This window comes from Barbus barbus, assembly GCF_936440315.1.
Source record: "Barbus barbus genome assembly, chromosome: 9".
NCBI classification, from domain to species: domain Eukaryota; kingdom Metazoa; phylum Chordata; class Actinopteri; order Cypriniformes; family Cyprinidae; genus Barbus; species Barbus barbus.
In genome coordinates, this window is record NC_136737.1 from 18112425 (window position 1) to 18125490 (window position 13066).

Sequence of the window (13066 nt, forward strand, 5' to 3'; positions counted from 1 at the left end):
CATTATTAAAAAAATAATAATAATTATGCATATTTTAATGACCATTAAGGCTTTTGCATTGTAATATAATATAATATTATTATATAATATTATATAATTTACATGTACATATACATCATTAATAATAAAACATTACTTGTTTAATAATAATAATAATAATAATGTGCATTGTATAGCATTTATAATACGAAATATTTAATTTAATTTAATTTAATTTCATTTAATTTCTTACTTACTAATTCCACAGCATTGGAAACCATGCATGGGTTAAATTTTACATCTGTTGATAAATTTTATCTATTTACATTCATGTTAAAATAATATAACTTAATTGAAATATAATGTATAACATTTCAAAACATTTCAATGAAATATATTGAAAAACATATTTATATGTTTTTAATTAATTATAATTATATATGTAGTTTATTTTTATTTTGTTAACCCATAGAGTTATGTGAGATTCATCCACAAATCTTTGTTTTTTACTTTCTTCTCTAGTGTACGTGTTGGCCGGGGTTTCGTCTGAAAAACGACGGCAGGACTTGCATTGACGTGGACGAATGTTCGGAGAACTTTCCCTGCAGTCACCAGTGCATCAACACCTACGGGTCTTTTCACTGCCTGTGTGCCGACGGGTACCAGCATCCCGCCAGTAACCCACACAGCTGCAGGTCTCTCTCAGGTACTCTGCTCTATTCAGCAGCACAGGTGTGAATGAGCTCCTGTGGACCCTCACAAACATTTTACAGTCACACTTGCCCAGAAACACCCCGCACGGGCAAGAACACGCATACTGAGTCTTGTTGTGACTCATATTTAGAGGAAAGCAACAGGAGGTTGAAGACAATTAGTTCATCAGCTGGAGATGAGCTCTGATTGGCTAAGAGAAGATCCAGGTGTAGCATATGGCATCTGCCTGCATTTATTTACTGCATAAAAGAAAGACGTTTATATTCACTCATTTAGTGTTCGCTCGCAAATGCTGCTGACATGCAAAGAAGCTGCTAATGAAATCCACCGAAGACCACCACTTACAATTACAATTGCCTCTTTAAAATGGTACTGTGGTAATACCATGTTTTTTGGACATGTACCATATGACTCATGCTACATAATATGTTATATGTGGTAAAGCAGTTAGTTTTATGTAGTTTAGTTTAGGTCAGTTTTTGGAAATTGGGGATTTATTTTTTCCCTACGAAATTTTACTTAAAATTTACTTTTTTGTTTACAAATTTTGATGAAAACAAAATATATAGAAATAAAGCTAGTATTTTGTTTTTATTCTGTCCTAATATTTGGGGTTTTTTTAGGTTTCAGTTGACTGCGTTATTAAATAGATTGCATCAACCCTGTTACCATTATGTAAATATTTTTCCATTACCGATTTTATAAATAATAAAAATAATATTTAATAATAACAACATCATAATACTTTTATAAAACAAAGTCTCATACATTCTATTGCTTTATTTTTTAAAGCATCTTAAAATATCAACCCTGTTGCCATGATATTGTTTAGAGAACAATCGTTAATTTATTTTTTAAGCAATATAATATCATTGAAATATGCATCGAATTATATTATATTTTAAAATATTTTTTAATGTTTTAAAAACGCATTATCTAACAAAAATTAGGTTTTATTGCTTTATCTTTTTAAAGTGTCTTAAAATATGGACCCTGTTACCATAATATTGTATAGTGAACAATTAATGTTTATTTAATTCAAATATAATTCTAATATAATAGCAGTATAATTCAAATATAAATATAACTATATACGAAAAATATTTTCTAATGTTTTAAACGTTTTGTCTAAAGAAAATTGAGTTTTATTTGTTTTACCCTTTTAAAGAGCCTGTTACCATGATTCGTTTTTTATATACAGTGAACAATTGATATTTGAAAAATGTATATGTATATAAGCAGATTTTAGTTTTTCATGGCCTTGAGGACAAGGTTTGTAATATGAAATTTAATCCTAAAACTTTCAACCCTGTTGCCATTATTCATTTTTACCTTTATGAAGGCATAATTACATTTATATATATTAAACACCCAGTGAATTGACACTAAACACATTATTTGTCTGAATGTATTTATAAAGCCACCATTAAACTAGAATATTTTCCATAGTATACTTATTTATCCATATAACAATAATACACGTTAGTATAACAAAGTAGCATTTGATACTGTCCCTGTACCGCCACAGTACTGTTTTGTAAGTGTCTCTCCTTCAAAGACATGTGCCTACACACACACACAAGTAATAAAGCACTGTTTTCCTATGACTGACAAGTCTAAGTCCCAGACTTGACAGGAAGTGGATGTTCGAGTGTTGGCAGCTCACAGGAAATCGATTTCAAGTCATCAAACTGAAGTTGCAGTCGTATCTCGCAGCCAGAATAATCCATAGAGCAACACAAACACATATTTAAAGGCTTTTTAAAGTATTTGGAATCCCAAATTGGGGTTCTGTTTTTTTTTCCAGCATAAAAACATTAATTGAATTTATCTTTTAATTATTGAAAATTAAACAATTTTTTTTTTTTTTTGGAAAATAAAGGGGAGGGATTTAATATTACAATTAAAACATTGAAGACATATTTTATGATTATTCCTTCAAAATAAGGTTTTAATAATTTTAGTAGGCTATTACGTACATTCTACTGAACAATAGGAATATATTTCTGCCGCAATCTCTACAATTGAAACCCGAACTTTTATTTTGACGGGTTGCCGTGGATACCTTTACATTTCTGTGTGTATATGATATGAGGATAGTTTTACTCAAATGAAACGGTCAAATGCTCATGAAGTGACTCTCACAGCAGTTCTGGATATGTTGTTCTGTATTTATATCCTCATTTAGTGAAGCGGCAGATGTTAATATCACCGCAAGCCTCACGTGCGCTTCTGTATGAGTAACAAACAAAACATTAATATTAACACAGACACAGACAGAAGTCAGTGGGATAATACTATCAGAAATACTAGTGGGAGTGGGCTCACTTGTGTGTGTGCGTACGTTTATGTGTGCATCGGGGTGGAACTCTGCTGAGCGCACATACAGAGTATACATGCAATGTAATGTTAGAGTCAGAAATAACATGCCGTTGTGTAAATAAATATGGGGGGCGTTTGTGCCGTCGGATAAAAAATATTTATCTAAATATTTTATGCATTGCACTGAATAAAATAAAATAACAAATATCTAAAATTAAATATAAGAATATTTTAAAATATTTTAAATATAAATAAATAAATAAAATATGTAATGCATTGAATAAATTATAAAATGTATAAATTAAAATAATTTATAAAATAAAATACAAAATGTTAAAATCATCTAAATAAATATATATATATATATATATATATATATATATATATATATATATATATATATATATATATATATTTTTTTTTTTTTTTTTTATAAAATAAAATACAAAAAAATATTTCATGCATTGCATAAAATGTAAAATACATAAATAGAATGCTTTCTTTTTTATTTTCCAGCGGAGGAGCCTTTTCTTATTCTTGCTGACCATCACGAAATCCGAAAGATCAGTCTGGATGGATCAAACTACACACTTCTGAAACAGGTATGATGGATAAAGCTCTCTAAAATTTACAATTTTACTTATACAATTGTTAAAAATCTCTTTTTATAACAATTATTGTAGTTTTTGTGCTCTCAGATGCCATCCTGTTTAGCTCAAACTCATTAGTGTGTTTCCTCCATATTCCCTTGTAATTTCCTTCTTATTTCTTTCATAAAAATACACATTCTCACAGCATATGGAGCTTAATTCAGACACAACATCCAAAAGCTCAGAGGAAGCACAGGATCAACAGCCACCTGTGTTGCATTATAGAAATTCACAAGCTCAACTTGAGCCTGAAACAGCGTTTTAGACACTTGATTGACGTGAATATCGATGCCCGGGAATATTTACACACGGAAAAGGTCATATTGTGACTGGAATCACAACTATTTTCCACTTAGTATGGAAAATGATGATGAAAAAGTGTAAGTTATGGCTCCTTTAATAATTCTTAACCGGTAAATATATAATTATAGTAATCGTTATTAATAAAATGTCAGTTATGGTCTTTAAATCTGTATGAAACTGCTTGTCATTGCAAAAGGAACCATGACTGATTTGGCTCTGAAGGGACCGTTGGCCCTCGTGTGAAGAGATTTAGGGGCTTGCCATCGAAGGAGCAGTTAAAAACGCACGCTTGGGTTGATTCATCAGTCAAGAACTCCATCAGTTTGATTTAAAAGGTCTGGTCCAGCAAATTAGATCTGAACACGGCGGGGGGTTTGAGTGAACGAGACAGAACGACAGAGAGAGAGACGGGGGAATGTGAAAGACCCCTACTGAGAAAGTGATTGGCTACGGTCATAGCAGTGCATGATGGGAAGTTTCTGTCAGAAGGAGGAAGTCTCGCTCTTATTTCTAACCGAACGTAGTGAAAATAACAAAGCGAATGAGAAAGGTATAGAGAAAGCGGCGACGGGAAGATGTTATAATGAGTCGGCTTGGACGATAAAAGACGCATTTTGATGTTTGATGTTTTTTAGTATTATTTTTGTGACTCATGCTTTTATAAAATGCTTCTGTTTGCTTAAATTAAATGGTTTGAAAAGATCAAATTATTCACTTTTTATTAAATATTAATAGCTGCTGAAGATGTGGCCTAGCAGATAAATTCTCATGTGAGCAAACGAAGTTCGAGTCTTGGACTTTGGACTTTAGACTTCCCTCTCGGGTGCTTAAGACTTTTTACACCTGCACCATCGAGAGCGTCCTGACGGGCAGCATCACTTCCTGGTTCGGGAACTGCACTATGCAGGACAGACGAGCCCTCCAGAGGGTGGTGCGTTCAGCGGAACGTACCATTCACACCGAGCTCCCTAACCTGCAGGACATCTACAGCAAGCGGTGCCTGACCAGGGCCAGGAAGATAGTGAAGGACCTCAGCCATCCCAACAATGGACTCTTTTCTCTGCTGCGTTCAGGGAGACGCTTCCGCTCCATGAAGGCGAACACAGAGAGAATGAGGAGGAGCTTCTTCCCGCAGGCCATTCGGAGTCTAAACCACTCTCCACTCTAATCACATCACCCCACACTTCCACTTTGCACATTTTTCAAGTACAATCTGCACTAATTTGTAGAAGGTACGGAAGGATAAATGAGTGGGACTTACATACCATTTGTCTTTGTCTTTAGTATCCTTTTACTCACTTATACACTTTACTGCACTGCACAGCACAGCACACGGACACTTTATCACTGACATACACTTTACTTTTTATAGAATCTATATAGAATCATATTCTATTTTTTATTCTCATATCTATTTGTTATTTTATTTTATTGCTAGTTTATTCTGTATATATGGTTACTGTACTTTTTCTATTTGTATTTTTGTAAACTTGAGGTTTTTCTAATTTTGTTGGACAATTTGTTGGACAGTCGTACAATACATTTCACTACATGTCGTACTACGTATGTATATGTATGTGACAAATAAAATTTGAATTTGAATTTGAATTTGAATTTGAATTTGAGTCTGGTTCGCAACAATTACTGGTGACAATCTTCCCACTATCCTGTCCTCTTTATACTTGCCTTATATCTCTATCAATAAAAACATTATATCAGAAATGAACATTAAAAGACATCTTCATCAACTTAAATAGAATTTGAAAACCTAAACAATACATTTGATTTGATTTATTTTAATGAAAAATCAAAAATAAATTTCATTATTATATGAAGTTGAAATAATATAATGCTTTTTTTTTAAACTGGTGTAGAGTAAAGAGAAACACTAGAAATATTTTAACTAAATTACTAATATACATGAAGCTCCAAAACTTTATCTAAAATAAAATATAAATGATTCTTTCATCTTTTTTTATAATTTAATTTAATTTAGTATGATATGCTGTATATACTATGATAATACTGATTAATATTTTTAATTAGTTTTTATTTTTGTATTTTTATTTTAAATTAAGTGTAGTGATTTTATGTGCTTTTGTCATTTTATTAGTTTTCAACCAATTTTCTTATTTTAGGTTGTTTTTATTTCAGTTGTGTAATTAGTACTTCAATAGCGACTAATAATAATAATTATTATTATTATTATTATTATTGTTATTTCGTCATTTAGCAGACACTTTTATCCCAAGCAACTAATAATAATAATTATTATTATTATTATTATTTATTTAGTCATTTAGCAGACACTTTTATCCAATAATAATAATAATAATTATTATTATTATTTATTTATTTAGTCATTTAGCAGACACTTTTATCCAATAATAATAATAATTATTATTATTATTATTATTTATTTATTTAGTCATTTAGCAGACACTTATCCAAAGCAACTAATAATAATACTTATTATTATTATTATTATTATTTATTTAGTCATTTAGCAGACACTTTTATCCAAAGCGAATCATAATAATAATAATAATAATAATAATTATTATTATTATTCAATTTTATAGCTTAAAAACCTTTGCATTAAAAACTAATGGTCTCATTTCTCTCGCTATTTTAATATTATTCTTCAGGTTAGAGTGAAAATTGAGAATTTATCCACTGTTTAAAAAAAAAAAAACACTCTGACTGTTCTTCCCTTTAAAGTCTCATCTGTCAATCTCACGCTTTGCCTCTCTCTCTCTCTTTGCCTTTCTCTCTTCAGGGACTCAGTAATGTCATCTCTCTAGACTTTGACTACAGGAAGGAGTTGATCTATTGGATTGACACTAGCAAGCCCAGTGGACGCAGAATCAACAGAATGCGCCTGAATGGAAGTGACCTCAAGGTACATCCGCGAGTGTGTGTCTGTGTTTACGTTGAATTACTCTTGAAATCACCCAGAATTGCCCAGATTGACATACGCAAATACCCTCTGCCCCTGGGTAAATTTGATTCACATCACCTCTGCACAGGGGCATTTTTTATTGTGTAATTGATGGATTCCAATGGGGGGGAAAGCAGACATATCACTCCAACAAATAAATAAAAGCTTATATTTTTCTGAGAATAACTATGAAATGAGCCGGGGTTGGAATGATAGACAGGGCAATGTGTGCGTGTGAAGCTGTCTGTCTTCATACTCCTCTCCATCAATGCCCTTGCGTATATTACTCAGGGCGGAAAATGGGCATAGTGTGCCAGCCTTGCCCTGCTGGGCCGCCAGAGCTTGTTATGTTTAATATCGAGCCATAATGGCTCATTAAGCTTGATTGAACTCTGGATCTTGAACTGATTTATGATACCGTGCTATAGTACAGAGAGAGGGAGAGATCTGAGCATCTGTAAAGGCAACAAAGAAGTGATAAAGTCACCCCAAATGTTGAAATTAAAAGCAAAATGAAGCCACACTAAGATAATTACACTTTTTTTATAGGACATTGGTGGAAAGATGATACATCAGAAAATTCAAAATTCAGAGAGAATTTTGTGTTGCCAGGTAAACATGCTCTTGGTAAATGCTTTGAATGTATACAAATGAGCCAGACGTCAGGAGAGACGTCTATATATTTGAAATGTGTTGGTTTTATTTTATCGTAAATTCACAGGCGTTGAAACTTAACAACATTCAATGCAATGTCATGTTGCATAAAAATAATGTAGTAGAAGTACCAGTTTTGAACACTGGGGGCATTCTGGAAATAAATAAAACATACTTATTTTGTCATTCACAATCTAAATTACCAGGAAAGGAAAAGGCTAAATTAAGCAACACAAATATTTTTTTTTTTTTTTGATAGGACATCGATGGAAAGGAGATGATAAATAGATAGAATGAAAGTTTCAGAGAGTGAGAGAATTTTGCATTGCAAGGTAAAAATGCTCTTGGAAAACTTTAAACAACTGCAAATGAGATATTCTCCTAAGACAACTAGAGAGATCTGAAATGTATCAGTTTGATTTTATCATAAATTGACAGGTTTTGAAACTTGCAAACATTCAATGCGATGTGCCTGTCATGTTGCGTAAAAATACTGTAGTTGCAGTTCCAGTTTCGACCACTGGGCAATCTGGAAATGTGAAAAACATAGACTTTATTTTTTAAAGGACGTTGATGGAAAGGACATGATAAATAGATAGAACTAAAGTTTCAGAGCGTGAGAGAATTTTGCAGTGCAAGGTAAAAAAATACTCTTGGTAATCACTTCGAACGATTGCAAATGAGACATTCTCTTGAGATGTCTGGAGAGATTTGAAATGTTTTGGTTTGATTTTATCATCAAGTCATAAGTGTTGAAACTTTTACAAATGATCAATGCAGTATGTCTGTGATATTGTGTGAACATTCCGGCAATCCAGAAATGTGAAGAAAAAAAAAAACAAACACTCATTTTGACTGCCTAAAAAAATTTACATCCTGCCACTGATTCTTCAAGAGATCAGTTTGATCTGAGCATTGTGAGAATTTTAGGTCTCTGACATTCTTTTCAATACAACTTCATCTCCAGCGATATCGTCGACCTGATTGCAAAGACACTATTTAAACTGAACCGAGCTGGATGATGACACCACTGAATCCAATAATGAAATGCCTTTAACTGAAAAACTTTTTTTTAATCTTTTCATTTTACATTATTGACACACTATTTTCCTTTTTTGATATTGTGCAGTTGCTTTGACACAATTTACTTTGTTAAAAGCGCTATATAAATAAAGGTGACTTGACTTGACTTGACAATCACACCTTAAATGTAATGCTAAATATCTAATTTATTGGGAATTGTTTGGTCTTGTTTGCTTTGTTACCTCGTTTACATACAACCTTTTTTTTCTTTGTAAAAAAGTTGCACCGGGTCGAAATTACATTATTGAGAGAAAAAAAAAACAGAACTATTATCTTTTTTTACATTCAAAAATAATGAAAAAAACCTATAAATAAAATAAAATATTTCTGAACATCATAAAAAATATAAACATATTTTAGTTTGTTTTATTTCACAATAAAAGCTATAAATTTAACGGTATTCAGCACAGAACAGGAATGAGAAATATAATTAGTATAAAACAAAAATAAATTATAATGTTCATATAAAAACAACATTTATCATAAACATCAAGCCTAAACAAATTTATCTAAAGTGAAATATGCTGGAAATATACAAGTATACAAGTAAACTTGGGGTCACGTACTTCTATCATTCGGCAAAAATCCAAAGTGAGCACTTATTTTCGCATGCTTTATGGAACTTTGACTTAATTGACTTAGTAATTGAATTTGCCATGTTTTGTTGGTGTTGTTTTGCTTACCTGGTTCATATTTTTGTGTACTTTCACCCTGTGGTGTATCCCCACCCTGTGATTCTGTACCATTTACCTGAAGATGTTAGTTTCCCCGGTGAGCACAGCATCTAGAAAACCTGTGAAGATGTCGAAATTCATCACGGCTAGGCTAGTTTTAATTAGCGCTGATGGTAAGACCCAGTCTGAGGCAAAATGTCTTTAATGTTCATCTCTAATGTTCATCAGCTTGCAGAATGTTACTCTTACTCTTAAAGCGCTAGGCAGGGGGCACCAGCAACCAAGAGTGAAAATGATTAAAAGCGCTGGATTATCCGCCAGCTGGGAACAGTATTGTTTATGCCAAACGGGCAGTTTCTGTGATCAGTATGAGCAGTGAAGTGTTGTGAAGTGCCTTCTTTGTAAAACTACATCTTTTGGGAACTTTTCTTGCCATTTTTGGGGAGTTTGAAGTTCCATTAATGAGCGGTTATGTAGCCCGCTGATAATTAGCAATAATGTACAAGTCTAGCTCAGCGGTTCTCTAATGGATTGCTTTTAGGACCCCAATTTTTCATTTGCAGTCAAGAGATTTTAGGTTGCTAAAAGTAACTACACATCTAGAAATTATCATAGCCTTGGATTTTTGCATGTTGTTTGAAGAAGGAAAGCCCATTCACAAACTTTATCCTATGTTTACACATTGTTGAACACTGTTGTGGTAGTTTGACTTTTTGCAGTGAAATCTTACTAATTTGATGGCTAACTGCTATGCTAACTATTTTTGACCTCGTATGAAGCCACCCCTTTAATAGTAACAATGGTTTTACTACAAATAATACCAAAGAACCATGGTTGTATTAAACTACTTGTAATAAAATTGTGGTTATACAAATGGTAATCAGTACACCAAAAAATCATGGTTATCAAATTTTTACTATAATAAAACAATAGTTTGTAAGGCACCAGTTCACAACTACACATTTATAGGTTATTATCATAGTTATCTTTAATTTAGTTTTATTTTTTTTGAAAAATAATAAAACCAAGACCATTCACTGCTACTTTTATCCTACATTTGCAAGTATGTTGTTGAATTTTGGCTTTTTGCAGTGAAAACTTGCTAATTTTCTATGCTAGCTGTTTTGTGAACCTGTAAACCATCAATTAAAAAAATAACACATCTAGAGGTTATCGTAGCCTTGAATTTTACATTTTATTTGAAGAAATAAGACCCTTCATTCCCACTTTTATCCTACATTTACAAGTTGGTGAATGTTGTTGTTGTTGTTGTTTGGCTTTTTGCAGTGAAGACTTGCAATAGTTATGCTAACTATTTATAATAGTTATGCTAACTCCTTTGTGTGGACCTGCAAAACACCAGTTTAGAGACAAATCATCTGTAGGTTATTCAAAGCCTTGAATATTTCTTGTTATTTGAAGAAACAAAGCCCCTTTATATGCAAGTTCATCCTATGTTGACAAGTTGTTGATGTAATTTGACTTTTTGCAATGAAAACTTGTTCATTTATTTGGCTAATTACAATTTGGCTAATACAAACTATTTTGTGGACCACCGAGCCACCAGTTGACAACCAGGTCTAGAGGTTATTATATTATTAATGTTTTTGTTTTTGATAAGGAAAAAATGTATACAAGTTTGTTGACTGTTGTTTGCTAATGTGCTGGCTAACTGCCATGATAACTCATCCTAAGCAAATGAGAGCCAGGATTAGGTTTATATGAATACATTTTTGTTTGTTTTGTTTTATATTGTTAAAAAATGAGCATGTAAATTCCTGTCATGACGATAACTGTTGGCAGAAACGATACAGACTTACTTTTATGTGACTCTACCAGCAAAATACAGTGCACAAGTGCATCTCGCCCTCACCATTCTGAACTTTTCTGCTAGGAAGCATTTGTTCCCTACAGTACCGGCTGTGGATAAATCCATGTGAATAACTGGCCTAAAGAGACCAACTGTGCTTGACTGCTGTTTTTTCAGGTGGTTCACAGAACGTCGGTCCCCAATGCTCTCGCTGTGGACTGGATCGGCAAGAACTTGTACTGGTGTGACGGTGAGAGAAAGACCCTGGAGGTGGCAAAAGCTAATGGACTCTACCCGACCGTACTGCTGAGGACAGGATTGAGGAATCCAACCGCTCTTGCACTCGATACTCACATGGGGTAAATGATGCTTATTATTGCCTATTGTTTGCAATCCCAGAACGCATTGCTTTTGAGTACACTTTTAAGAAGCACTGCACCATTTAAAGCCATTTATTCCCACGGTGCCTTAGATATGTGTTCTGGATTGACTGCTGCGAGCAGTCCCTAATTGGACGGATCGGAATGGATGGCAGCAAGCCACGTGTCATAATCAAAACAGAAATACGTGCTCCCTCAGCATTGACCATTGACCACACCAATAAAAGGATCTACTGGGCTGATGAAAACCATATCTTGTTTTCGAACATGGATGGTACAAAAAGATACAAAGGTAAGTTTCGCCTTGTTTCGAATGTAGTCTCATTTCGAATTGTCCTCATTAACATCTCTCAATCCCAATTTCCAGTCCCAATCAAGGACATAGGTGGCATAACCGGTCTCACACTCTTTGAGGACTTCATCTACTGGAGCGACCAGAAGTTGAAAACCCTCAGCCGCTCGCACAAGACGTCTGGCGGCCAACATACAGAACTCCTCAGCTCCTGGCAAACCATTCGAGACATTCAAGTCTACCACCCACTCCGACAGCCTGATGGTATTACAGCGAGAAACTCAGTCTTCAGTTGACTTTTTGTGCTAGAGTCATGTTGTTTCGGGCTTGTTTCTTATTGTTTGCTGTTTGTCCTCAGTGCCAAAGCATCAGTGTCAGGTGACTAATGGAGGGTGCAGTCACCTATGCCTTCTTTCCCCTGGTGGGGGATACAAGTGCGCTTGCCCTACACACTTCTACCTGGCAAACGACAACAAAACCTGTCTGTCTAACTGCACCGCCAGCCAGGTGTGACTTTATAATTACCTCAGGAGCCAGAATAAGGGTTTTGCCGTAGCTCAACTACTCTTGGCACCGCTTTCAACTACAATTATATCCAGTCTGCTACTCGATAAATAGATGTTCAAGAGGTTGTTTCTCATTGTGTGTAGTTTCGCTGTGGTACGGATGAGTGTATTCCCTTCTGGTGGAAGTGCGACACTGTGGACGACTGCGGAGACGGATCTGATGAGCCGGCAGACTGCCGTAAGTAACCAAACATGGTGGCAATCAGCCAAACTGGTTAAGCCATTGAAAAATATGAATTAAGTGCCTTGTAGTGTCTTTAAGACTCGAAATGCAGCAAGCTGCCTACCTAAAGAGCCTTCTAAGGGATGATAGATGAGGTTTGGACCGAGTTGCTTTCTACAAAATCTTTTTTGGCCAAATTTGAAGGCGGCATCACATATATCCATTCAAAAATGCCATTCAACAAGTGCAAAAAGGTTTCCAAAATGGCAAACCAAGCGAAAAATTTGCCAATTATAAATTAATTTTATTTAACACTGTTTACAGGTTTGGGATGACGTGATGGTGAGTAATTAATGTCAGAATTTTCATTTTTGGGTGAACTATGCCTTTAATGTTGTGTTATAAGCTTAGCAACATGCTAACGTCAAACTCTGTTGGAATCACTTCTGATTTGCTTCTTTGTGTACAATAGATAGAAAGAAAGCTCCCAAGGTTGAGATTTGTTCCCACTAATTCACTTCCCCGTATTTGTGAA

At 34.0% G+C, this 13066-nt stretch overlaps 1 protein-coding gene across 1 annotated transcript in view; it reads left to right on the plus strand.

The window, feature by feature from the left end:
* LOC306874752 (low-density lipoprotein receptor-related protein 1B-like) overlaps nucleotides 1-13066 on the plus strand; it is a gene marked incomplete at its 5' end in the record, with an annotated part of 280259 nt that overhangs the window by 193475 nt on the left and 73718 nt on the right. The window contains 8 exons of the mRNA XM_079424987.1: nucleotides 502-685; nucleotides 3532-3617; nucleotides 6748-6870; nucleotides 11308-11489; nucleotides 11603-11802; nucleotides 11878-12066; nucleotides 12161-12309; nucleotides 12453-12546. Coding sequence (XP_079281113.1) covers nucleotides 502-685; nucleotides 3532-3617; nucleotides 6748-6870; nucleotides 11308-11489; nucleotides 11603-11802; nucleotides 11878-12066; nucleotides 12161-12309; nucleotides 12453-12546 — 1207 coding nt within the window. The remainder of the gene's footprint in view (nucleotides 1-501; nucleotides 686-3531; nucleotides 3618-6747; nucleotides 6871-11307; nucleotides 11490-11602; nucleotides 11803-11877; nucleotides 12067-12160; nucleotides 12310-12452; nucleotides 12547-13066) is intronic.